Raw genomic sequence first — 27,739 nt, forward strand, 5'->3', positions numbered from 1 at the left:
AGCAGGGTGAGCACTGGATTGTAAAGAGAGGGAAGGAGACAGACAGAAACATTGATCTGTTCCTGTATGTGCCCTGATCGGGGGTTGAACTGGCAACCTCTGTGTTTTGGGATAAAGATCTAACCGACTGAGCCATCCAGCCAGGGCGACAGTGCATGTCATTTGAAGCGTTTTGGTTTTTATCACTAGATTAATATTAATATGTTAATGTCACCTACATCGTCCTGCGGAAATGGTTTTTTCTCCTGATGGGCGTCGGCTTTGTCTCTTGAGCCCTCTGCAGGTGATACTGCGATACCAGTTGAGACGGAGGAAGGGTTTTCGTAAACAAGAGTTACGCGAGAGGGTATCAAACACGAAATCCTTGCGTGCTCCTTTAGTATTTTCTCCTTCTCTCTGCCTTCTCTGACGGTCTCCTTGTCATGCTGCTGCTGATCAAGGGGGAGTCCGACCTCCACCCTCCCCCAGCACCAGCCTAGACTGGTTCAGTTCGCACGCCCAGCGACTGCTCTGAGGTCTATCCCCTCAGAGTGGAGAGCATCGTCATCATTTCAGTTGGGCAGGCTGGGTTTCCTCAGCGCACCACTTTTTCAGTACGGCACCTGGTGCCTCTGCCAGTTTCCCGCTCACGGCTTTCCTCATGTTGTTCACATGCGGACAGCGGCCTGCCAGCTGGTCCTTAAAAGCCAAACCGAGTCACGGACGGACACAGGGGAAATACTGGGTCACCTGCGGCCTCCCCGGCAGCCGGTGTATTTGCGCACGGTGGAGAGGAGTGTTTTCCGGCAAAACGGGGACAGTGGCTCCGGTGGTTGGGACATAGCACCACTGAGCCTCCAGTGCGTGAGTCTGTGTGACTCATCCTCGAGGGGCATGGCCATGGAGAAGGGACAGTGGGCATGTGGTTGGAGGACGCTGCGGTGTGTTAGTGACACCTGATGTGGACGGGAGAGAGGGACTTGGAAAGGCAGGTCCGTCTTCTCGGGATCCAGGGTCACGTGTTTTGAGATCGTGATAGAAGAAGCAGACGGAGGGTGCCGTGAGTGGACCTGGCCCTGGCTACGGCCGCAGTGCGGAAGCTGTCCCATTCATTAATGTCTGGCTGCGCACGGTGTCCAATCTCCTCTGTCATTCTGCTTCAGAGAAGGGGCCTTCTGGCCTGACCAGGTTGTGCGATCTAGCTTTTCTTCATCGGCCTCCCATGTTGATGTTTCTTCTCATACCCTAGCACTATCCCGGTCAGCGGGGTGAGGCCTGAGAAGGGAGGGACAGCAGGGGTCACCTCAGCTTGAATGTGTCCTTGCCCCTGGAGTCAGTCATTCACAGGGCTCTCGCTTGTGCCTGACGCTGGCCCTGGGAGGGATGAGGTGATACCGTCTGACTTCAGCATTTTGCAGATGGAGTAGAAAGAGTTTCAGAGATGACGAGAGACTTGCCCAAGGTGACAGAGTCCCGGTGGGAAAGCCAGTAGCAGCACAGCACTCTTTGGCTCCTCTGGTGCACGGCGGGTGGGGGAGGGCCCTCTGAGACTGTGTTCCACCCGAGGGTGGCAGTCCGCGGCGGGGTCCAGCTTCTTCTCATGGGTGCCGATGGAGGCAACACAGGAAATAAAGGGTCCTGAGCCCAGGTTCTGACTCCAAAATGGAAAATTATTTTGTGAGTCACTGAAAAGTGAACAGAAAGAATAAAAAAAAATTAGATGGAGGCAAATTCCCTTTGGCCCTTAATGTGTCAGGTTATTTTAGGCTCACTGGGGACAGACATTATCCTGGGACACTGAGATTTTAGCTGCATAGACTGAGTCGGCTCCATTCTCACCACAGGTCATGACAGGGGTCCTCCTCAGGTCCATACAGGCTCTGGGATCTACCAGAGTGGACTTGACTCTCAGCTTCCCCGTGCGGAGAGGGCGGGCGGCAGGTTGCAGGCACTGTTGAAGCCGCACCCTGTTGCTGACCGTCTGTTCCACGCCTGCCGCCGGCCCACTGCCGAGCACACTATCTGTTCTGTGTCGTCTGATCCTCACAGCAGCTCTTCGAGGTCGGTACTGATGGCCCCAGTTTACAGAGGAGGTACCTGGGACGAAGAGAAAATGAGAAAACCTTCCTGAGGACACAGTTAGTGAGGTGTGCACTGGAGAGGGGGCAGGTGGAGCCTGTCTGACCCCCTTCTCCCTCCCCCCCAGCACAGCATGTCTGTCCCGTGTGCCTGACATGTCCCGTGTTGACCTGGCGAGGGGACTACAGTGATCTGATGAAGCAAAGCACAGAGACCCCTTCAGGAACCTGCAGAGTGCCAGATCACTGGGACAGGCCTGTTTCTTTCAAGTGATCTCAGCCACGTGTCGGAAATGAGCAGTGGGGACCAAGGCACCAGTACGTCAAGGTTGTGTTCTGTCTTCTGCTTGGCGGATGAGGAGACTGAGGCTGCGGAGATGATGAAGAGGCTCATGTAGCCAGTTCCTACTCCTGTGCTAAAGCCGACCTCTGGCTGCCTCTTCCTGCCCCGCCCCCGCCCCCCAGCTGGGCTCTTGCTCCTGTGTTGGGGCTAGAATTCCATCACCAGGGGGACTGACCCTTGTGACGGAACTGCCCAGCCAGCGTGTGGGGAGACCCTGCTAAGAAGACTAGTGTGGGACAAGAGAGGTACAGTGATGAGCGTGTTTGTATTTCAAGACTATTTACATCAAGTTAACTACTCCAAATTCAGGGCCGTTGACTCTAGCTGTATTTCCACGGCAACTCCTCTGTACTTCCTGCATTCAGAAACGATGACCGTGGTGACCAAGAGTGTTGGTGGGGTCTCTGCCTCAAAGAAACCCTGTCTAGGGGCCAACGTGGATTTCATAACGGGGGATGTTACTAAAACGATGAGTCTAGTAAAATCTCAGCCACTACCCTTTCAGTTTCACTCAAATAAACAGGTCAGAATTCTGCTGCGCTTTTTTTTTTATTATTTTTTTTATTTTTTAGGCCCTGGCCAGTTGGCTCAGTGGTGGAGTGTTGGCCTGGCGTGCAGGAGTCCTGGGTTCGATTCCCGGCCAGGGCACTCAGGAGAAGTGCCCATCTGCTTCTCCACCCCTCCCCCTCTCCTTCCTCTCTGTTTCTCTCTTCCCCTCCCACAGCCAAGGCTCCATTGGAGCAAAGTTGGCCCCGGGCGCTGAGGATGGCTCCATGGCCTCTGCCTCAGGCACTAGAATGGCTCTGGTTGACAGAGCAACGCCCCAGATGGGCAGAGCACCGCCCCCTGGTGGACATGCTGGGTGGATCCCGGTCGGGCACATGCAGGAGTCTGTCTGTCTGCCTCCCCCCCAACCTGCTTCTCACTTCGGAAAAATACAAAGAAAATTTTATTTACTTTTAAAATTAAATTTATTGAGGTGACATCAGTTAATACGATTATGTAGGTTTCAAGTGTGCATGTCTATGACACATGATCTATAGACTGCATTGTGTGCCCACTGCCCGATGTCACATCTTCTTCCATCACCATATGTTTGACCCCTGTACACTGTACTACCCACACCCTCTTCCCTCTGGTGACCACCACACTGTTGTCTGTGTGTGTCTATAAGGTTTTGTTTTTCTTATTGGCATGCATTGGCTGCAATTATTTTGTGATTTAAATTAACTTTTTTTTGGTTAGTCATTACACATGAGTCCTATTTTGCAGACTGGTGAAAGAATACCTAATAAGCCAGTGTAGAAAATGGCCGAATTGACTGATATTCTTTTTTTTTTTTCAGGGGGTTGGGAAGGCAGAGACAGATTCCCGCATGCATCCCAACAGGGATCCACCCAGCAAGCCCACTAGGGGGCGATGCTCTGCCCATCTGGGGCATTTCTTTGTTGCTCAGCAACTGAGCTCTTTTCAACCATGGAGCCATCCTCAGTGCCCCAGGGCCAACTAGCTCTAACCAGGCATGGCTGCAGGAGGGGGGAGGGAGAGAGAGAGAGAGAAGCAAGAGGAGGAGGGGTAGAGAAACAGATGGGCACTTCTCCTATGTCTCCTGACTGTAGAGATAGTGAGCTGAAAGTGATATACACATAAAACAAAAATGAAAGGAGACTAAAAAACACAAAACATTCAGAACGACGAACAATGATGTGGAGATGAGTAACACTTGTGAGACCAGGCCTGGTACCGCCTCCCAGTTCCCAGCGTGATGGAAGCTCAGGGCTGAGCCATGGTTTCCTCGGAGCAGATTGTGAGGTTGAACAGCCTCCTTTCTGCTGAAGTGTTTTCTGCAGACTCATTCAGAGCTGGTGACAGGAACCCTTAGTTGTCCCAGGGAGGTGACCAGCCCCTGAAATGTTAGTGTAAGGAGTGACTCTGTCATGGAGGAACCAACTGCAGGGCAGTGGTGACCTGTTAACCCAGCAACTGGGCATCATAACTGAAATTTTTTTTAAAAAGTGAATGTCCGGATACAAACATTAAAACAGTCATCCAAACTTGAGCATCAGGTCATAAGTAACCATGCTGATGACCACAGGGAGTTGATACTGAGTCAATGTTCCTTGAATCCTTCTTGCCCAAGGGGCAGGAGGTGAGCTGGGAGGGGTCTGCAGGTGCCAGATATCGGAAAACTACCCCAGAGAGCTCAGGAGGAGAGCAATCTGGCGGGCTCTGACCCTGGGAGGCCCTGAAGAAGGACAGTGATAAGATGAGGAGTTGTTGGGTGATTCAATCAGTTAAGTGTAGGCAAGGGAGCAATTTAAGAGGATACTTCTTAAAATTTTTGTGGTAGTGAATGAAAAGGAAGAGGCTCTTGGTTTAGGCGGCAGCAGCAGTGAAACATAGAAAGATGTCTAGATCGCTGCCTTAAATAAATAGATTGCAGTCATAGACGTAACGCCGTAACGCCGTTCCTCCTCTATCACGTATGCAGCACACGGATAAAACCAGTTGCTGGTTCTTGGAGCCTACCTTGCTGGCATTATTCTTAAGAACGTGAGGTTTTAACTGCTACCTGAACATTTTTCTTTTGTTATAGAGTCCCGGAAGAGGCATGCTGTGTCTTGTGATTGCAGTGTAAGTTAACATATCATGTTTTAAAATTAAAAATTGCCGTCTTTTCTTGGCGCTTAGGAAGGCTGACACAAAATGAATGGCTAACATGCGAGACAGACATTTCAATTAACTTTCTGGGATATTGATCAGATAAGCATGAGATTTATGATTGTATTCGGAAATCTTCATTAGATGAGTTCTTGGTTGCTTCGGGTAACTGTTAGCAAGTGGTTTCCCAAACCCGAGAAAGTACCGCACCTGGGTTCATTTAAAAAAAAGAGAGAGTTCTCTTTTGCTGAGTGTCTACGTTGTTGTTTTGTTTGTTTGTTTTTGTTGCCCTCAGAGTCACAATTGGGTGGAAGTTAATTCGGTGTTCTTAATTAAACATCAAACTTTTCATGTCTTTGGAGGTTTGGAATCCTGAAATTCCCAGGAATGCTCTAAATATGATAGCCACCTCCTTTCATGAACTGTGTAGTGAATGGTCAGATTTGCTTCAGAGCTTTGAGCCTTTGGAAGCAAGCCTCCCTGGTGCAGTCTCTGATGGATGTGATCATCATTTCTGTCTCTTCCAGGGCATGTTGCAATAGATATTTTTAAATTACAAAGTAATCTGGTTGTGTCTGTGGGAGAGGGGATTCTAAAAGAGCACTGAATAGAGACTACCCCTTCTCCCAGCTGCACAGGGTAACTGCCTAACTGAGTGATGCACAGTTAGTTTTACAGTTTTACACGGGGGTTGTGCTTGTGTACATGGACATGCATGCCAGCGTACATCCATATATACATACACACACACACACTTTCCTCTCCCTCCCTGCTGACCTCTCCCACTCCTCCCCGGTCCCATCTCCTTAACACGGGTGCTATGATGTCGCTGAGGAGAGAGGTCTGCTCTGTGCTTCCTGGAACGTGGTGGGGAGTGGGGTCCTTGTCCCCTCCTCTGCTTGCTCACTGCCAATGTGCAGCCAGTGCAGCTGTGCTCTGTTTCTCCTGATCCCCAGCAGCCAAACCAGGAGCCCACCCAGAACAAATCCTCACGTGTGGAGAAGACGGCCATTCTGGGTGCCCATCCTGGGGGGCTAAGGAGCCCCCTTCCGGCTTTCCTGGAGCTCGGCCCCAGGCCCTGCGGGGACTTTGGCCTTGATTCCAAGTGTGAGCTTCCCTGGGGTTTCACTGGGAAGAAGGTCCTTCTTCTCTGCAGCCTCCTTCTTCTCTGTCCATTTGTGGTAGAGATTCATTCTGCGTTAGTTAGGTCCATGTTAGCCCGTGTCTGAAGTCTTCTAGAATTTTCCAGGAAGCTTTGGTCTGTTGATGGAACTTTTCTTCTCTCTCCTGTCCCTGTAGCAGGATTTCTGTGCCAGGAGGACTTCATCAATGCTTTGGACCATTGAGTCTTCTTTTGCTATTTCTGGTCCGGCGTTTGGAAATTCTTTCCGGCATTGTTTGCAGTTCCTTTGGTTTGTGTTATGACTTGAAAGTTTATTCTTTCATCCCATTTTGCATTAAATGTTATTCAAAGGGATATCATTGCCTGCTCCTTGCTCTCTGTGTGGGTGGGGAAATGACACCGTGACTTAACAGAGTTCTCTTGACTGCGTTTCTGAGCCTCCTGGCTGGACTGCGTAAGGCTGATGAATGATGCAGAACTCACTTTTACAGGTTTAAATAATGATTCTGATTTCATTTGCTCTGTACTGATGTCACTACTATCATCTACATTTGCATTCTAGTTGAAGGTGACCGAATATTGTCAATTTCCTTTTTCAACATCCAGATGAGTCGGACCTAGAAAAAAAAAGGAATCGTAACTTTTTAAGGATGTGTGGTCCTCAATGCATCTTAAAATGTTTCTTAATTACTATTAGAAGTAAACGAATGGTTCGGCAGGCCTATTATTATTATTATTATTATTATTGAGATATATGCATTGTACAACACCATATCTATATGTTTTTTAAATTTTGCCTCAGGAAGGGGAAAATATTTTCTACTTGGCGCTTGAAGACATAGAGACAGACACAGAGCTTCTGATCGGCTACCTGGACAGCGACATGGAGGCTGACGAGGAAGAGCCGCAGACTATAACCGTGACCCGGGAAAGGGCAGTTGTTGGTAAACATGGCCAAGGACAGCCGGCCTCCGGCAGGACAGGTACTGCCTCTCGTCGGGGATCCCAGTGAGCGAGAGCGGAGGGGACCCCTAGCTGTGGTGGGTCATGGTTGCATGACCGAGGGTCTTCTCAGTCTCTAGTTACTTTGGTCAACTCAGTTCCCACAGGGCGTCCAGCGGTGTGCCCACCACACATAAAATGTGGGTGTCCAGGACACAGCTCAGACACCAACCGATCACAGGGCTGATCTCTCCATTGTGGGGTTAGTGGTGGTTTTTATTTTCTTCGTACTTTCTGCATAGTCTAAGTTTAATCTCATTTGATAATCAGAAAAACATATGTCACTTAAAATACACACTTTGGGGCATCTGGGCAGAGCCGGAGGAGTCCGGGAGGGACTGACCAGCCCGTGGCAGTGGAGTCGACCGCACTTGCTGTCAGTCACTCATGAGCCTGTTGTGTGACGCGGCTCCGCTCACACAGACATGACATTCCCCTTGAGGCTTCCACCCCGTTCTCCTCGACCAGGTGTGTCTCTCTGTGCATCCCAACGTGAACTCGAGAGGAGCCACTTCAGGGGAAACTTAAGTTTTCCAGTTCAGCACTTGTACTATAACGGCTCTTTGAAGTGAATGGCTCATATGATGGGGTCCATTAAAAACTGGTTTTGTAATCATTTGGTAGAACACACGTGAGATATGGAATAGTTAAAAACACACAATGTATTTCTCCCTAGTTAACACTTCCTATTATTTTCCGTGGAAAACGCTATCGATGTTCACAGAGATAATAAGAACCTGCAGCTCCTAATGCCACCAACACAATCAGTGGGGTTTTAGAATGAGGGGGACCGGAGCGGTTCCTTTCCTTTCTGGCCAGTGAGCCCGTGCCCCTGTCCACACGCAGACTGCTTCGGCTGTGACGGGGACCATGCCTGCCCCCAGTGCGACTCCAGCTTCACCAGCGAGGAGGTCCTCACCGAGCACCTCCATGCCCTGCACCAGACGCCTGGCGGGGACAAGGAGTTCAAGTGCAGGAGCTGCGGGAGGAAGTTCCCCGTGCGGCAGGCCCTGCAGAGACAGTGCGTACAGAAGGGCGGCTTTCACGCCTGCACTAACGCTTCCTTCCACCAGGTCTCTAACTTGCATGTGTGCGCGCACGCGCGTGTGGGTGTGTGTGTGTGTGTGAGAGAGAGAGAGAGACAGAGAGAGACAGAGACAGAGAGAGACAGAGGCAGGGAGAGAGACAGAGGCAGGGAGAGGGCATCATGCACACTGACGTCACCGTCACGGACTTGTCTGTGTGTAGCAGGTTGATTTCTGACACGTTCTGGTGGTGAGCTGAGCGAGGAAACATTGCGAAGGAGAGTCAATCTCCATCCACATCCCAGATGGCCATTCAGTGTTGAAGCTCGTGCGTTGACTTATCTGAAGTGAGAGATGCGACATGTAGGTTGAAGGGAGGGGTCAGGCCTCAGTGTTTGCATTGATATCTCCGCTGGAATCAATCAGTACAAGAACAGTTTTAAGAAGCATAGAGTTCAGCCTGACCAGGTGGTGGCGCAGTGGATAGAGCATCGGACTGGGATGCCGAGGACCCAGGTTTGAGACCCCGAGATCGCCAGCTTGAGTGCGGTCTCATCTGCCTTGAGCAAAAAGCTCACCAGCTTGGACCCAAGGTCTCTGGCTTGAGCAATGGGTTACTCGGTCTGCTGAAGGCCCACGGTCAAGGTACATATGAGAAAGCAATCAATGAACAACTAAGGTGTCGCAACGAAAAACTGATGATTGATGCTTCTCGTCTCTCTCCGTTCCTGTCAGTCTGTCCCTGTCTATCCCTCTCTCTGACTCTCTCTCTGTTCCTGTAAAAAAGAAGCGGAGAATTCAGAGCATAAGGAATCCGGGACATTGTGGGAAGCCCTGTATATTTTGTAGCAACTTTGAGGAATCACTGGAAGGGGAATGTGTGTAAGGAGCAGGAAGAGGAGATGAATGAGACGAGATCACATGTCACTCTGTGCCCTTGATGTCTTTCTCTGTATGTTAACCGCGTATACATGTATTCTCTCATGCAGACATCCTCTAGTGTCGCGAATGATTAAAAACGAAAGAGTCAAAACAATAGAGTCAATACATATTATATATTCATCAGCTTCCATTTTCAGCAGAATGTCACTTTGCATGATGAGCAAGAATTCCTTGACATTGGCTTACCAGTTCATTTGCTTTTTCTTTTTAATTGACTAAAGTAAAATTTGAAGTGTGTGCTACATTTTGTAGGAAGACTGATGGCCGTAGGTTGTAGCCAGCCATGCCAGCTTATGAAATTTGAGCTGAAAAATTTCTGCTCAGCACAAACTTAAGATGCTTCATTTTCATCCTAACAAGAGATGAAACATTTGGACACTCTTTTATAGGCACTTAAAAAAACGGGGGGAGGAAATGAGGGTGATACACTTGAAACCGACCTGGAGACTGCATCCAGTCAGGTTGTAGTGAGTTGAGCATCCTGTATTCTACACCAAAGACACTTCCGCTAGACACCGAAGGACCGGATGGCAGGGGGTGAGCGCTCGCACAACTGCGCTCTGCGTCGAGGGCTGGCTCTCGTGTCGGACTGGCCGTGTTTGTCCCCTGTCCCTCCTGTGTCCCCAGTGTTCTCCAGTGCCCAGCAAAGAGCAGTCCGAAGGATTCCTCCCGAAGCGTCCAGTGCTCCGTCTGCAGCTCCTCCTCCTGTGCGGCCTCCAGGTCTGTGTCTCGGGGGTCAGGGGCTGCTGGTCACTGTGGGTCCCTTTGGGCGTGCACACATTCTGGGCCTCTGAATGGTGCAGGGTCCTTGGCGACAGGGTGAAATGGCTTTCTTTCTGGCCTGCCTAGGTCCTGCACGTCACGACCCCAAGCATCTCTGCTGGGTGCGTGCCTTACAGAAGCCTCTCCCCCCCCCACCCTCCACCCCCGGCCCCTTTCCTCTGTCCTGCAGTTGTGAGCAGCACCAGGAGACCTGCCGGACCAAAGCCAGGTTCGTGTGCAAGGCCGGCAGCTGTGGAAAGAGGCTGAAGAGCAGGGACGCCCTGAGGAGACACCACGAGAACGTCCACGCTGGTGAGACATCCCGGGATGGTGTCCTCAGTGGGGGCTTCCCCTGTCCGGCCAGCTGCAGCTGTCTGTGTGTCCTTGTCACCGTGGAGCAGATAGCTGGCCTCTCCCTGGCAGCACATGCAGACCAGGGGCTCTTTGCTTTTCCCAGACGCTGTTCCTTTTTCGAGTGGATTTCAGCAGAATTTGTCATTTTCCTGTCTGAGTTCGTCGAAACCAAAACCCTAAGTGAGGATCGAGTCGTGCTTGCCAGTCAGGGGCACGAAGAATTGGTATTTTTTAAATATTAGTAATGATGGTTCGTCATAGGAGATTTGTGACATTTCATCACATGGAATCTTTTTTAGTAGAGCGACTTCGTAAACCAGTACACAGTGCCCTTCTGCCCTCCTATTTTTACTGTAAAATCCTATTTTTACAGTAAAATCTTATTTTATTTTTTAAACGCCTCTTGTTTCTCCTGTACTGGAGAAGGTTACCGACCACGTTGGATTTAGCAAAGCTCAGGTGCTCTTGGGTTCTTTCTGATGCCTGGATAAACAACGCAGCCAACATAGCATGTGACCGTCACCTGAGTCTCGTCTGCTGAGCGCAGGGCACACTGGTTCAGGGACAGAGCCCATCGCGAGGGGCCAAGCAGATGGCTACGTTGTTGGAGTTAACGCCTCACTCCGTGGGGACTGTCCCTCAAAGGAGGCGGAGGTTCCTGGAGCCCCCCCTCCTGTGCAGACCCTCTCTTTGGGGGTACCCCCCATGTCCTGGGCTTTCAGGAAGCAGTGAAAGGTTTCTTCTCTGCACCCCCCCTGCATGTGCCCTCATCAGGGAAAGAGGATAGCTGGGATGGGCCTCAGTGTCCCCCTGTGTGTTGTCTTCCTTGCTGCCGATGTCCTGGGGGCTGGTGTGAGCATGACTGCTGGCTGCCCATTAGGTTGTGAGCCCTGTGAGAGCCCCTTGGGGCTGACCAGGCAGCCTTGCCAGACGCAGCCTCGGGTGGGGCCCACTACCCAAACCCTTGGCTCTGCTTTTTTTCGTGTGCCCGAAGTGCGGAAGGCGGCGTTTTTCTGTGTGCGCCTGTCCTAGGGTCTTGGTGGTGCCGGTGATAGTCCGGCCCGACTTTTCGAAAGACCTTTGTCATTTGCAAGCGATTGTGCTCCAAAGGCTGCCTTGAGTTTTCTCCCCTGTGGTCTGCAGTGTGTTATAACAAGTCTTTCTTGGCATCTTCACGGTTGGCTCTGAAAAGCCAGCTGCAGAGACCATCTCTGGGCACTGCCATTACTGCCCGTGATGGGATGCGTGGGGTCTTCCGGCTGTGCCGTGTTAGCCTCGTGTCCTGGAGACTTCTGGTGGTTTAGCTGGGACATCCTCACGGTACTGGCACTGCGAACTCGTGGGGATTGTGTAGGAAATGGTTTACAGCAGTGGTCCCCAACCCCCGGGCCACCAACCAGTACCGGTCCATGGGCCATTTGGCACTGGTCTGCAGAGAAAGAATAAATAACTTACATTATTTCCGTTTTATTTATGTTTAAGTCTGAACGATGTTTTATTTTTAAAAAATGACCAGATTCCCTCTGTTATATCTGTCTAAGTCTCACTCTTGATGCTTGCCTCAGTCACGTGATACATTTATCCATCCCACCCTAAAGGCCGGTCCATGAAAATATTTTCTGACATTAAACCGGTCCGTGGCCCAAAAAAGGTTGGGGACCACTGGTTTATAGAACCAATTTTTTGAAATTATGTTGCTGTGTCATTGTGGGTCATATAAAACGTGCATCTCACCGTTTTCAGGCCGAGGTCCCCGGGCCCACCCTCTGCTGGGGTGGACCCCACTGTCTGTCTCCGCTGTCACCTCTGCCTGGCTTCTGCCTCTGCTCTGGGGCCTCTGCAGGCTTTTGGGGAAAGAGTGTTCCCTGATCCGAAGCAAAGCCGTGTTCGCACATGTGGTTGTGGGAACCTTTAACCAGACAGGCGAGGGATTCCCAGAAAGAGGGTCTTGTGGCTTTGACCATGGGTGGTGACAAGTGGTCCTTGTTAGCAGCCGTTTGAGCTGAAGATGCTGAGAGCAGAGAAGCTGAACTTGCAAATGAGCACCACATTTTCCCAGAGAAACTGCACCATGTGTGGCCAGGCTCTCGGACCAGCTCCTAGAAGCATCTTTCGCCCACACTGTGCGGACGCCTGCAGTACCTGCGTGTGTGCTCCGTCTAGGTGTGTTCTTTTCTCGTGCATCTCTCACCTTTGTGGTGCACCTGTTCCTGTTTCTGGAAATTGGATCTGAGAGTCCGATATCGGATTGATTAGAATGCAGGAAAAGTATAATAGTATAAAAGCTAGTTCCGGCTCTGTGGTTGCTGCTGTCGTTGACCCTAGGGATGCTGGTGGGGTGCTAGGAACAGTCACGGTTTCCCAGGAGGAAACAGAGTGAAGGGGTGACTTCCTTAACCCACGTCCCAGGTTTAGCCTTGGCTTAGATTCCGGGGGATGTGAGCTGCGAGGTTTTGTATTTATGGGAGATCACATGGATCTATAGTCTCAGGTGAAATGTCAGCTGTCCCCATGTTTCTTCTCCGAGAAATGAGGACTCCAGTTCTGTAACAGAAGATGTGAAGGAGAGAGAAATGCTTCGAAACCTTGCCTCTGATGCTCCGCTTCATGTTGCCACTTAAATCATGATGATATTTTGTGTCTATTTCAGGGGATCCTAAGAAAAAGCTCGTGTGTTCAGTGTGCAATAAAAAGTGTTCTTCAGCATCAAGCCTACAGGAGCATAGAAAGGTCAGTAAGATTAAGGTTAATGCTTCTCCGAGTATAAGATTTTTTTTTTTACTCATTTCTGGCACCTGCTGTGTCTATTTAAGTTGATTTTTTTTTTAACTGTTGTAAAGCCAGAGCTTGTCACTCATTTACATGCAAACGTAGTATATAAAAACACAAGACTGGTCATGTAGAGGAGCAAACCCTTCCAGCGAATATTTTGAGTTCTGTGGCTCAGAATTAGTAGAAATCACTCTTGAAGACTATTGTCATGTCTAGCCAGGTCCTTCACTTGCAAGTTTCATCTGGGGCTGTTTGTTCAGATCTCGGTAGATCTAAATCCTACCTGGTGGCGGTGGAACACGGCACCTGGGTTGTCTCTACAGGAGTATTAGTAACCAATCAGTTCAAGGCAGCGTTTCCTCCGCGCGCGCGGGGCAGCACAGCTCCATCTGATGTCTCATAGAGGTTGGTTGCAGTACTTCACGTGGCCAGTAGATGGTGCCGCGTTCCACTTACTCCACGTCTTGTTTCCCACACCACTCTATGCAATCCCAATGTTTCTCAACCAACCACTGGTCCGCCCGAAATTTTGTGCCGTTCTGAGCGTCACCCGCCCTGCTGGCATCCCTGTACTTTCCAGTAAGATATCCTGTGCTCCTTCTTGAAAATTATTAAATTTGGGGCTTGACATTTTACGTTATTACCCCTCCATATCGATTAGTACACTGGGGACGTTTTACACAATGTACTTAGCATTAGGCATAAATGGCATTACCGATCATTTTCCCTTTAAATCTAATGGTTTTATTACACCTTTGTAGGCATTTGGAAAACAGCGTTTGCCTGGGTTTTCCACAAAACATGAGATATTTAATGCACAAATGCTTTCGTGCACAGCAAACGCTTTCTGGTTTATAAATTGGGGAATACCAGTTCAGGTCAACCTTTAAAAAATGTTTTTATGTTTCAGAAACCGTGAGGGTTAAGAAGTAAACAAAAATGATTACTATGCTGCCGTCTTTTTTTTTTTAAACAGCTTCCATTTTATAGATCCATGAGTCATCTTTTACATTTTTTTTTCTTTTTTTTTTTGTATTTTTCTGAAGCTGGAAACGGGGAGGACAGTCAGACAGACTCCCGCATGCGCCCGACCAGGATCCACCTGGCATGCCCACCACGGGCGATGCTCTGCCCACCAGGGGGTGATGCTCTGCCCACCAGGGGGTGATGCTCTGCCCCTCCGGGGCATCGCTCTGCCGCGACCAGAGCCACTCTAGCGCCTGGGGCAGAGTCCAAGGAGCCATCCCCAGCGCTCGGGCCATCTTTGCTCCAATGGAGCCTCGGCTGCAGGAGGGGAAGAGAGAGACAGAGAGGAAGGAGAGGGGGAGGGGTGGAGAAGCAAATGGGTGCTTCTCCTATGTGCCCTGGCCGGGAATCGATCCCGGGTCCCCCGCACGCCAGGCCGACACTCTACCACTGAGCCAACCGGCCAGGGCGAGTCATCTTTTACATTTTATTTATTAATAAAAGTTTAACATTAAAAATGAAAGTAAAGTAAATACGATTTCATTTATGTACAGCTGAGAAGGCCGAATATCCTTCTCAGAGCATCCTGTCATCATAAAGGGTGTTACTATGTATTGCAGACACATACGGTTTAAGACCAGACATCTGTTTTTGAATAAACAGCGCACGTCATAGCCTTGCGCCCCCACGGAGGGGTTCAGTCAGAGCCTCTGTGATGGTCTGTGGTGACTGGAGAGGCTGCTGGTCACCTGTCTCAAGCTGGAGTCCTTCTCCTGTTCCATGCGGCTTGTGCCTTCTGAGTGGGTGACCATATGCCACTCTGCTTTCTGAGGGACCATGGATCCCTCTGGACACCACATGGCCCTCTGATCAGAGGAACTGTCCTTGCATCTAGGGACAAAGGCCAGGCCAGTGGGAGGACCTCTGTCTGCTTCTGCTCGGTCTCTTGGCCTTTTCTGTGCTTTTCTCGGCTGTGTTGACAGGGTCCTCAGGAGTCGGCTCTGACGGGAGCCGTTAGGCGGGTCGGCAGCCTGTGACCTGCCGTGTGGTGGGTTGGGCGCAGAATGAAGGCCCAGACGGTGGACCTGGGTTCGGGGCCCCCCTGCACACCTTGTCCCCTCTTTTTAGGGCCACTTGGATTGGGAGATGACGGTCTTCCTCCCTCATCTACTGCTCATTACTCACTGACGTACCTGGTCAGGGGCCTCTGCCATGACCTCGCTTGCGGGCAGGGCCCTCACTGTCCTGCAGGGGTGCGTGGTGCCATGGCTTCCCGCACAGGTCCTCTACTGGCCTGGGGTTAGCACGTGAGCCCCACCTGTAGCAAGGCTGAGCCAAACCCGGGGCTTCACCACTGTCACTTCTGTGTCCCCAGCCACACACTGTGAGGCTCCCACTTATCAGGAAGGTCAGGGCGCCTCACATAAGGCTTCACCCAGCGTCCTCCTGTTAGGACTCACTGCACTGGTGTCTGTAGGAAACCAGACTCACTCTTGTCATACGTGCCCCCTGGGCTTCCTGACTGAGTGTTGGTGCGGGAAGGGACGACCCCAGGATGCGGCTGTGACCTCCACGTCAGCCAGGAGTCTGCTAAAGCGATCCCCCTTATCTGTTGAGGCTTCTGATCCTTCCTTTTCCTGGTGTCCCCGTCACGCGAGGGGGTACTGCACACGAAGGGTTTCTCAGAGTCACACATCCCCATGGCTTCCCCAGCCGTCCGCGTGGTGTTCTGTGCTGTGTACATTTAAGCTTCAAATGCCTTCGACTCCGATAGCGGGACTGTTACCACCTGCAGGCCACTTGTCTCCCGGTCTCCATCTCTGCATAACCGAGGGTTAACACAGCAGGAGGATTTTTTTTTTTTTTTTTTTTTTTTTTTTTTTACGGAAGGGATACATTTAATATTAAGGAGGTCAGCAGTGTTACATATTTAAACAGCTACATCTTACTTTCTTTTAATGACATGTGTTCACTAAGTAACGTAGGTCTCATTGCAATTTCAGCTGATAGTGGGGGAATGAACAAGGGAGGGTAGACAATGACAGGCCGTCTGGTTGTTACTGTAGTGACTGCCTCGCAAGTTCCTGCTGCCCTCTGAGCTCTGTGTAATTTATTTCGCTTTGACGGTGGATGTAACTGTCAGCTTCCCCTTTGGCAGGTTCACGAGATATTCGGTTGTCAAGAATGTAGGAAGAAATTTATTTCAGCGAATCAGCTAAAACGTCATATGATCACCCACTCAGGTAAAACACACACAATATTTTTTATTTATATTGAAACCACTCCAGTATTCACCTTGTCATTTCCAGGAGCTCGGAGACTGGTTATCAGGAGACCTAGCTGTTAGTTCTAGCTCTGTATTTACTAGCTGTGCTATTGTGAACAAGTCAGCTAACTCCCCCCGCCACCCCTCACCCCCCCCGACCTCAGTCTGATTATATAATATATAGAGCAAGGCTGGCCGGACTAGTGGAGTTCGAAGATCTTCAAAGCCAGCACTAAGTTTGTTCCTGAGTCCTCCTGGCGACTCAGTTTCTGCATTTCTCATCTGCGAAATGGGATGCTGGTTCTTCCACTTCCAAGCTGCCAGGATTGCGCTCATCTGGGGGTCGAGCCAGCGGAGGGTCTGGAACTGAGGGCCGCATGGGCGGTTACGGTTCCTACGTGTGGAGATGCTTCCCGTGTTCTAACAATGGGACTGATAAACACTAGCGCGACGTTTACAAATACATTTTGAGGATGTATGTTTTAAAACTTGTAAAAAACATCACAAATAGGTCTGTCACACAGATTTGTAAAATCTCAGTTCTGAAGAGAACTCTGGCTTTATGAGGTCTCTTTCTAGAGTGCAGGACGTCTCTAACTTCTAACTTGAGGCCACTGAAGTCACAATGTTTTTGAGCGTCCACTCTGGAGATAGGTATAGATATTTTGGTAAATGAAAATAGGAGATTGGGAGCAGATGACCTTCAGATATGCTTTGTTTGAAATGCAGGGTGTTGTTGTTTTTTTTTACACCTACTTGTCAACATCACACAAATACTGTGTAAGCTGTGTGGGGGTCAGCGGGCTGAGCGGGAGGCCAGGCCGTCCTTTCTGTCTGTCACTGTCAGGCCACTCCTGGCCTTGGGGAGTTTACCCAGATGTAAACTCGCACCTATTAGCAGATGTTTCACCGGCTAGTAGGATTTCTTCACTGAATTTTAACTTCACCTTTCTATCTAAGCTGTGTGACCCATTGAGTTGACCAAGGGGGCCCTGCGGAGAACGAGATCGCGTCTCTCTTGCGGCCAGGCCCATGTCCAGCGTGGGTGCCTCAGGCCAGGGGGTGGGGGTCAGCCATTTTGATTTTGGTCGTGTCCGAGACACCATGGCCCTGAGACATGATACAGGGTGAGGCTGCTGTTCCCCTTTGTGTCCTGTTCCTCGTGTGGACGTGAGATTGTCTGCTCTCGCTTTTCACAGAGAAACGGCCCTATAATTGCGAGATTTGCAATAAGTCTTTCAAGAGGCTTGACCAGGTGGGCGCTCACAAAGTCATCCACAGTGAAGACAAGCCTTACAAGTGCAAGCTCTGCGGGAAGGGCTTTGCTCACCGGAATGTGTACAAGAATCACAAGAAGGTAAATGCGATGAGTAGTGTCACTCCCTCCCCCCCCCCCAACATGATTTTCCAACTGTTTATCTTTTAAAGAAGTTTCTGAGCAGCAGGGCAGGCTGTATCTGGCACAGTGGGAGAACCCAGTGCGGTGACTTCACCCCTCCCTCAGGCCCTGAGCCCCAGGGCCCCGGGGCCTTCCGTTCTCTGTCGGGGGTCTTCTGTTCTCTGTAGAGGGTGCTGTCCTCACAGGCACAGTGTCCCCTGCCTTGCTGTGCTCTCAGGTTGTGTGAATTATGACGCCTTTGTTCTTCTCCTCCTCTGCATGAGGTCTGACGCCTTTGTCCCTGTCCCCTTTCTGAGAGTCTCTTCGCCCACGCGCGGTGCGGTCTCTGCTGAGGAGTCTTCTGTCCGTCCCTCTGAGCACCGGGGTCCTGACCCTGGGGGGTGGAGGCACCCTGGGTACTTTCTGCTGGACCTCTTCCCACTCTTCCGTGTCGACCACAACCCTGACTGCTGCAGTCCGCTCTAGACGGGTGAATTCCAAATGACTCGTCCTTTGAATCCCAAGCTTTCGCCCGACCTTTGTGTGCGACTGCTTACCTGATACATAGCTGGGTGTCTTTCTGACCCAGTGAATTCAGCCTGTCCCCGGGTGGCCTTTCCATTCTTTGTGCCTCGGATAACCTTGCTTTTGGAAGGTCCCTATTTCAATACTCCGTTCACAACGACAGTGTAGATGTGTCCCTGTGTCTTTCTGTTAGTTTTAGCCCCGTTTTTGAAGTTAGAAGGCAGTTCTTTAAAGAGTCTCCCCTCTGTGTGACCTCACCACCTTCCCAGCCCTACGTCCCTTCACCGTCCCTGGTGGTGGCTCGTTGTCACGATGTCTAAGGAGGCTTCCGGTCTTGTCACTTCCCATTCCAGTGCCCCCGCCAGGTAGAGCATCCCAGAGCACAGCTCTGATCGGTCCCTCCTGTGCTCTCGTGTGGTCAGCAGGATCCCGACACCGAGGGATGGCACAGTGCACACACCTCACCCTGTCACCTGGCTCTCTGCACTGTGGCCTCAGTATTTTCCCAGCTTTCTGTCCTTAATTCTCTGTGTCACCATGTCTAAAACTGCTTGACATTTGTCTTCATTCGGTGTGACCTCATTGACTTCCCTCTTCCTCATTTTTTTAAAACCAATCTTTTTTTAAAGATTCTGTTTATTCATTTGAGAGAGGAGAGAGAGAGAGAGAGAACGAGAGAGGAGAGAGAAGGGGGAGGAGCAGGAAGCATCAACTCCCATAGGTGCCTTGACCAGGCTAGCCCAGGGTTTTGAACCTGCAGCCTCAGTGTTCCAGGTCGACACTCTATCCACTGCGCCACCAAAGGTCAGGCCCCTCTTCCTCCTTTCTAACGGGACTCTCTTTAAATCATCATCCCTTCCTTCTCTGTGTGGATTTCTGTTTGCATTCTGACACTTGACTCAAGCTCTTGGCTCCAGAATGTATCAAATTGTGTTTGATTGAATTAAGGGGGAAATTGTCCAAAGAGACTAGACATCTTAGAAATGTATGTTCAGATGTATTTCTGATGTGATAAATATTTGCTTATTGATTTTGGTGGATCGGGAATCCTATCTTTTCAAAAAACTCGTTACTTACTTTCGACTCCCCAAGAGCCAAAAGGCGGATAGCCTCTTGTTGACAGGAAGCCATACTGTGAACATAAACAGTCGGTTAACACGTATATTCTATGTTGATATGTGTTATATGCTGCATTCTTTTTGTGTGTGTGTGTGTGTGTTTTTCTGAAGCTGGAAACGGGGAGTCAGACAGACTCCCGCATGCGCCCGACCGGGATCCACCCGGCACGCCCACCAGGGGCGATGCTCTGCCCACCAGGGGGCGATGCTCTGCCCCTCCGGGGCGTCACTCTGCCGCGACCAGAGCCACTCTAGCGCCTGGGGCAGAGGCCAAGGAGCCATCCCCAGCGCCCGGGCCATCTTTGCTCCAATGGAGCCTTGGCTGCAGGAAGGGAAGAGAGAGACAGAGAGGAAGGAGAGGGGGAGGGGTGGAGAAGCAAATGGGCGCTTCTCCTGTGTGCCCTGGCCGAGAATCGAACCTGGGACTTCTGCATGCCAGGCCGACGCTCTACCGCTGAGCCACCGGCCAGGGCTGCATTCTTCCAATAAAGGAAGAAATTGAAAAGAAAAAAGAAAACGTTAAGAAAACCCTAAGGACATGAAAATACATTTATGATATTTACTGGGGAATAAAAAAGCCCCACGTGTTCATGGAACCACACAGTTCCAACTTGTGTGGTACCAGGGTCAATGGTCGGGATGTCAGTATTTTGGGGGACTTTTCAAAGACAGCTCTTTTGAGGTCACTTAAACAGTTATTATTTCAGTGTCCATATTAAAAAGAAAAGAACAACGAAAGGCAGGTATAGAAAAGAGTGCACAGGTTGGTAGAGAGTGTCTGGATCTCCCTGCTGCCCACCTTCTGTGGCTCGCCGGCGAGGCGTGCCCAGGGGCTGGAGCGCACTTGTTCCCGTGGCGTGACGGGGACACGTATCTGGCCGATTTCCTGCCCTGTCCCTGGAAGCCTCTGGTTCTCTCTCTCTGATGAAACTGATCTGCCCACACGCCTGAGTTTCTCACAGCATGGTTGACGTGACGTGCTATGTGGGAGCCTTGGCCCGGGGCCTTCGTGCCACTGCCTGTGCTCTGGGCCCTAAATCAGTGGTCCCCAGCCCCTGGGCCGTGGACCGGTACTGGTCCATGGGCCATTTGATACCAGTCCGCAGAGAAAGAATAAATAACTTACATTATTTCCATTTTATTTATATTTAAGTCTGAACGATGTTTTATTTTTTTTTAAATGACCAGATTCCCTCTGTTACATCTGTCTAAGACTCACTCTTGACGCTTGTCTCGGTCACGTGATACATTTATCCGTCTCACCCTAAAGGCGGGTCCGTGAAAATATTTTCTGACATTAAACCAGTCCGTGGCCCAAAAAAGGTTGGGGACCACTGCCCTAAGTCATCTGAAAGTAACAATGATGCCTCGGGAAGGACAGAAACAACGACACCTGTGGTTTCCAACGGGGAGAGCACATTCGACCTGCTGTTGCTGCTGCTGCTGCAGACAGAGGGCTCTGCGGACTGTGTGACGGGCTCCTGTGTGTGTTCTTGCCGCAGTTGTGGGAAAGTGTCTGAAATAGCCTCCAGGAGTGAGGCGATAAAACCAAATCAACTCTTTCTTCTGTTGTTCTTCACCAGTCGCCAGGTGGGATGTGGAAGAATAGGGGGGACAGGTAAGAAAAGCAGGGGGTGGGGGTGGGGTGGAAATACCATTCGGAGTCAGACAGATCTTCCTCATGCAGCATGACTGAAGGTGGTTATTTTAAATAATTTTTTATTGTACATGAACTTTTTTGTTGTTGTTTTAGTTTTGATGCTGTAACTCAGGGGTAGTCAACCTTTTTATACTTACCGCTCAGTTTTGTATTTCTGTTAGTAGTAAAATTTTCTAACCACCCATCAGTTCCACAGTAATGGTGATTTATAAAGTAGGGAAGTCACTTTACTTTATAAAGTTTATAAAGCAGAGTTACAGCAAGTTAAAGCATATAATAATAATTACTTACCAAGTACTTTATGTTGGATTTTTGCTAAGATTGGCAGAATAAATCTTTATAAAACAACTTACTATAGTTAAATCTACCTTTTTATTTATACTTTGGTTGCTCCGCTACCACCCACCATGAAAACTGGAGCGCCCACTAGTGGGTGGTAGGGACCAGGTTGACTACCACTGCTGTAACCCATGCTTTTTTATTATGCTTATTTGATTTATCTTCAGGTCAATTATCTTAATGTTTAGGTTTACTTGCAAAGGGGGTGTGGTCCTTCACGGGGATCCTGACAATATGTAGTGGAGTTGGGAGGGAGCACCTTCTGTTTCCAAAATCGAGGTGCTTGCTGGCGCCTCCTGTTAGTCACATAGGCCGGCATTCCTTTCCCTCCCCCTAGTCTTCTCTGGGAGCCACGGGACCTGATGCGTGGCTGTCCTTCAGGGTCTAGCTACAATAACAGATGGCTTCTCTGGGTCCAAGTGTACTTAAAGCCTGTAAATCACAACTGGACCAATGTTTCGGAACCCCTTGGACAGAAACCACTCCATTCGTCTTCCCCCTCCATTTGATTCCCTATCAAACTTGATGCGATGCAAAACTGGGGTGAGGCGAACCTCTTCCTCCAGGCAGGACGCCGGGATAGACTGACCTAGCTCAGACTCTGGGGCTGGCAGTGCTCGCTTGAGGGTGGAAGTGTGCACAGCGGACATTTGTCCTGAGGAAGTCATAAACAAGCTCCCAGGGTAGGGGGTTGGCAGGATGGGGGGACAGGGACGGAGGAGTGTCCAGTCTAAAAAAAAAAAAAAGACTCTTTTTCTTGTCTCTTTACATAGCCTTCCAGAGGGGAACTTTTTGAGCTCTCTCGGGACCTCTGGTCATAGTCTTTCTTGGAATATAGTATACTATCCAGTGACTTCCAAATTTGGGGCCATGACCACTTTGTGTTTAAGGTGCCATGGCCAGTCCATTAAAAATAGCACAGAGAAGGTAAAAAGGAGAGTAAGGTCATTGAATGAAATAATATGTGTCTGGCGTGCATATGCTGGATTTTTGTTTGTGTGTGTGTGTGTGTGTGTGTGTATCATTGACTTGGTCACAGTCAGTTTGAAAGATGCTACAGCTCAGACTTGGCCTGGGTGACATTTTATCAGACCTCACAGAGAAGGACAAATCTTTCTCTCAAGAGATGAGCGGATTGGGTTCTAACACTGTAATGGCTGGCTTGCGTTTCACACAGTGACAAGAAGAACGTAAGTCCTTGAAAACACCTTAGGAAGGCGCCGCTCTCACTGCAGCTCTGCGTCTGGTCTCTCCCCTTCACGTCCGCCACGGGCGTCGCAGGGGGTCGTAGAAGGGGGCGACAGGCTTGTACAGCACCCACCACCCCTGAAGTCTAGGAGATCAGAATGCTCTCCGGATGGTGGCTGAAGAGGTGTGGCTGCTGTCCCCATGGAGTCAGAGCTTCCCTGAGGGAGAGAGAAAGCGCTCATTAGGATCTGGGAGCTAGTCTACGGCCATCGGGGGCAGAACTTCCATGGGCACAGTCAAGGTAGCGAGCTGGCCAGGTTCTGTAGGAAGCCGTGTTGCCCGGAGCATCTTTGGTCAGACATTGGGGTGGCATCTCTGAGCACGTCGTAGAGGGCACAGTGCCCCGAGTGGGGGTCCGAATGGCTGTCTTGGAGGAAGACCTCGGACAGTCTGTGGTGACTCCCCATTGGCAGACTCTGTGCACTCTCAGGGAATGCTTCAGGCCAGAGGATTTAGTCATTGGCTCCCTGCGGGGCGGGGAGGGGGAAATGGCTTTGTACTAATGGAGCTTTGTGTTGTGGGTGTGGCCCTGCTGGACTCTAATTCTGTAGGGACATCAGCTAAATTGTATCCTCTTCATTCTCTGAGGGGGAAGAAGGCCTTTTCCTGTCCTGAGCTTAAAGAAATGAATTTCTTCTCTCTCTCTCTCTCTCTCTCTCTCTCTCTCTCTCTCTCTCTCTCTCAGGTTTCCATCGGTTTTTGTGAGAAGGCAGCCTTGTAAAGAGGCAGTTATAAAGCCGGCAGTAAAAATTTAACTCACAGACGGCACAAACAGCCAGATGACACACATTTGATGCGGCTTAATGTTTATTAGGTGACCCAATGGAATGGTAATGTGCTTATGATATGCAGACTTGAGACTTCAATGACCAAATTCTTAAAGAAAGAAAAAAAAAGAAGAAGAAAAAGAATAGTGCTAACCCATATTTCTGGAATATTCAAGTTTTTTTTCTCTATGTATTTCTCCTGAATTTCATGAAAGTTTTCTTGCTTTGCGCATGGCCATTTCCAGTAAATACTGTTACCTGTGGAGCTACCATACTGAGAGTCAAGGTTCTCACTTTTCATTGTGAATGGCCCTGGTGAAAATTTTACTTTGCTCTCATGCAATTAATATTTAGTCTCTGTGGCTACAAATGTACTAATTCGGTAGTTACTCTATGAAAAACCATGCCATAAACCTTCTGACTCATCTTGATGACATCTTATGAGGTGTTATGAAGAGTGCAGCAAATTTTCTCCCGTGTTTTTTCATCAGCAGTGGTCATCAGACTCGGTGCACACAAGGATCTGTTTCATCACACGTGTCCGTGAGTCCGTCCCCTTGTTCTACCAGCAGATGTTGGTGTCATCAGTGAACTTGGCACTCAAATAGGGACACCCTGTAACTCAAGGATCATGTGATTCCTGTCGGGGAAACATTTGTTTCCCTTTAAAGATGAAAAATGGAAGCCTAAGTCACCTTTAAAAAAAAAAAAAGAAGGCTACATTTTATCCAGTTCTTATAAAATGTATCTCGGAGACAGAAGTCATCTATCCACACTAGGGGCTGCACTCTACCCCCCTGACTCAAGTCAGATGGCCTCCAAGGGTCGTCAGAACAGTGGCACCTGTGGATTCTCTGCTGCGCCTTCCCAAAGCCACGCTGTCTCCACTCCGTGCGTGGAATTGCAGCCTCGTGGCAGAAGTGTTTATAGTCACCTGCTAGGCACTGACCGATTATTAGTTAAAATATGCTGCCGACTTCAGGCCAGCATCTCTGAGTGGTGGTTTTGGTTTGCTTAAGCGGGTTGCATGGCACATTGCTGTCCCAAGTGTTTCATAATCGAGCTGATCCATATCCATAGGTGGTTTTGTCCTGCATCGAGAAAAAGAGGAAGCATGCGTTATGGTGGAATATGATATTTTCAGAAGGCTAAAGCAACCCAGTGTTTCAGACCTTTTTTTGCCTTGCATTTTAAAATTTAATTCTTTCTTTCATATGAATACCTGGGTTTCTGACATGCTGAGGAACCTTTCTCCACTCAAAAATTATATATATATATTTAAATATGGAACACTCCATGAATTTGACTGCCATCCTTGCACAGGGACCATGTTAATCTCTGTATTTTTCCATTTTTTTAAGTATATGCGCTGCCAAAGCCAGCACCAAAAATCATTAAAATTTACTTATATTTCCTTATAGTTTGCTTAGGGTTTTATTCAAAAAAAAAAAAAGACACCTGAATTGAATTGGAATTTATCTTGCAGGGATATGGAACAGATCGAACTTATTTTATTCCCCTGAATGTCTAATAGAGTTGTCTAAACACCATTTACTAATAAACATGTTACAGTTTTCCTGTCTATTTGAAATGCCCTATTTTTCTTTGCTGAATGTTAGTATATTTTATGTAATAAAAGGAACCTCTCCTCCTCCTCCTCCTCCTCCTCCTCCTCCTCCTCCTCCTCCTCCTCCTCCTTCTTCTTCTTCTTCTTCTTCTTCTTCTTCTCTCTCTCTCTCTCTCTCTCTCTCATATTGATCTGAGTTCACCTATCATTTCACGTTTCTGTGGCTGAATAGCACCTTGGAAGATCCATCCTTTCTCGATAGTTTTCACAGCTGAAAACAGGCATGATGGGTAGGTGCCTCTCTCACCAACCTAGTGTTCATAGGACACGCTTGTATCCCGAATGTCTTCGTATCCACTCACCCAAGAAAATATGCCCATCCCTGTGTGGTGAATTAAGCAACTTCCTTTAGATTATTCCCTTGATTGGTATGCCCCATGCATCATAAAAGCCCCTCAGTAACACAACTTGTTTCATTATAAGGGGAGAGCACAGTCCAATGGTGGATGTCATGGTGTGCCCTTGCTGTCCATGCTGCCATCAGGTTTCATCCACAGATCTGTGCCAAGTGGATTGGTGCCGGCGTGTGATGCGGAACAGGTGTTGGCTTGGTGGTGGGTGTTTCCAAGTCTTAGATCTTAGCAGGAGGTTTCTGTTGCTTCTCGTGCATTCATATATTTTGTTTGTCGTGTGTTCAGCAGTGCTTGCTGCATCAGAACTGTTGGATATCCGGCCCGTTATTGAAACGGTTTGAGCTTATCGGTAAATGGGGATAATAGTTGTATTGTTATTCATTGAGTGACTGCTGGGATAAAGCAAAATAATTCCTGGAAAATGTCTGGCCTCGGACACAAAATGAACATTTGACACATGCTCCCTAGCATTAATCAGCGATGAGTGAAGGTTCTGGTAGAATTTAGGGGGAAAGCATTGCCTAGGGTTAAAATTGATCTGAAGTTCTTCATTGAAGCTGAGTGGGGAGGGGGCCAGCAGTCTCCCCAGTTGGCTTTCTGTGGACAGTGCCCGACCAGCAGCACCACTAGAGGCTGGGCCATAATGGAGGAACTTGTGGTTCAGAATATTAGGCGTTGATTAGACTAGAAGTAGAGCCCCAAAAATCTCCACGTCCCGAGCAGTATTTTGTGATGATAGGCACAGCTGCCTTTCCCGTTGATCAGATTTCTAATTAACGTGAGCATTGGAACACACGGCGTTCTCCTGCAGACGCAGCGGCATATTTGTGGGGACAGTTTACTGGTGGGAGAGGGTCACCAGGAGGAGGAGATGGGGTGTCTGCTTTCCCATCTTGTCTCCTCATCTTGAGCCCAAGCTCAGATTCTTGCAAGCTTGGCCTCCCCCGACTCGGTTTCTCTGTCTGCAGACCCACTCTGAAGAGAGGCCGTTCCAGTGCGAGGAGTGCAAGGCCCTGTTCCGCACACCGTTCTCCCTGCACCGGCACCTGCTCATCCACAACAGTAAGTCCGTCCAGTGGGCGCGAGCGGCGGGGTGAGCCCGTTGGTCCTTGTCCCCCTGGAGCGCGGGTAGGCACAGGAGGGTGGACCTGAAGTCATCGTCTGCTGTACACCCAGGACTGCTTGGCTGTGTCTGATAGGGACAGACAGGAAGGGAGAGAGATGAGAAGCATCAGTTCTTTGTTGAGGATCCTTAGTCTCCTTAGTTGTTCATTGATTGCTTTCTCATATGTGCCTTGACCGGAGGTGGTGGGGGCTACAGCAGAGCCAGTGACTCCATGCTCAAGCCAGAGAGCCTGGGCTCTAGCAAGTGACCTTTGGCTTCAAACCAGTGACCTTTGGGCTCAAGCCAGCGACCATGGAGTCATGTCTATGACACCACACTCAAGCCTTGGGCTCAAGCTGGTGAGCGTGCGCTCAAGCCGGTGACCTTGAGGTTTCAAACCTGGGTCCTCTGCATCCCAGTCCTACGCTCTATCCATTGCGCCACCACCTGGTCAGGCTCATCTTTCCTTTCTTTATCCTTGCTTTAATTTCCCACAGTGAGAGCAATCATTTCATGAGGTGTCATATTTCATATCACTTCTTCCCACTATTTAAAAGTTTGGGTAGGAAAATATTTCCTATGTTCCAGAAGGCATCTTGGAGATTTGTTCTAAAGCAGACGTTTTGGTCTCTTTTCACTGGAACGATTTTATATTCTTGGGTACTGACATGTTTTGGGTGTTGACCCAAGCAGCAGTGACCTGGGTGTACGTGTGTGCGAAACGCTTGAGGGGTGGCTGCTTCCCAGTAAAATAATAAAAGCAACGACAGAGGGAACGTAGCTGACTCTTTAAAACATGCTGACTCTGGAGTGATTGCGTGAGCTCATGGAGGTTGGACGTTGGGAAGGGTCGGAGTAGTCATCAATCTGAGCCCTTAGAGGGAGGGGTTGAGAAGGACTGAGACGCAGAGAGAAGCGGGGGCATCCTGCAGGCCCAACGGGGCGGGGCGGCATCCCGTCATAAGCAGCCAACGGTTTCCCGCTCACCACACAGCCTCTGGGGCCTCACTTCTTTGGCAGGGGCATGTGTTTGCTTTTGGTTCATTACACACATCCATCTGCACCTTGAAAATCCGTGCGGGAGTCCCACGTAGAGCTATTTTTAGAATACAACAGCCACATCACCGAAGGGCATCAATCTGTTTCAGAGAAGATGTTCCTGCCCAGCTGAATTTTAAAGTGGGTTCACTGCTCAGGTGTTAAAGTCACCTGAGATTTCCTGCACGATCGTATCTAAAAATCAAAGCAAAAGTGGTCATGACCTAGTAATATGTCTCTTTCTGGCTTTTAATTCACGCCGTTTTAATTAGCAGAATATCCTCTTCACGTGCCCCCTCTACCGCTGA

General features: G+C 49.4%; 1 protein-coding gene and 1 non-coding gene across 6 annotated transcripts in view; one reads left to right on the plus strand and one right to left on the minus strand.

Moving 5' to 3' along the window:
* Nucleotides 1–27,739, plus strand: part of PRDM5 (PR/SET domain 5) — a 98,833-nt gene that overhangs the window by 36,081 nt on the left and 35,013 nt on the right. For all 5 annotated transcript variants that reach the window (XM_066233938.1, XM_066233936.1, XM_066233935.1 and 2 more), the window contains 8 exons: nt 6,987–7,167; nt 8,033–8,207; nt 9,781–9,873; nt 10,106–10,227; nt 12,920–12,999; nt 16,166–16,250; nt 17,473–17,630; nt 26,257–26,350. In XM_066233938.1, the coding sequence (XP_066090035.1) occupies nt 6,987–7,167; nt 8,033–8,207; nt 9,781–9,873; nt 10,106–10,227; nt 12,920–12,999; nt 16,166–16,250; nt 17,473–17,630; nt 26,257–26,350 (988 nt within the window). The remainder of the gene's footprint in view (nt 1–6,986; nt 7,168–8,032; nt 8,208–9,780; nt 9,874–10,105; nt 10,228–12,919; nt 13,000–16,165; nt 16,251–17,472; nt 17,631–26,256; nt 26,351–27,739) is intronic.
* Nucleotides 24,587–24,693, minus strand: LOC136321717 (U6 spliceosomal RNA). The gene has a single exon (XR_010728840.1). It is a non-coding gene; the product is annotated as a U6 spliceosomal RNA (small nuclear RNA).

This window comes from Saccopteryx bilineata, chromosome 1 (assembly GCF_036850765.1).
Source record: "Saccopteryx bilineata isolate mSacBil1 chromosome 1, mSacBil1_pri_phased_curated, whole genome shotgun sequence".
In the NCBI taxonomy this organism is placed as follows: domain Eukaryota; kingdom Metazoa; phylum Chordata; class Mammalia; order Chiroptera; family Emballonuridae; genus Saccopteryx; species Saccopteryx bilineata.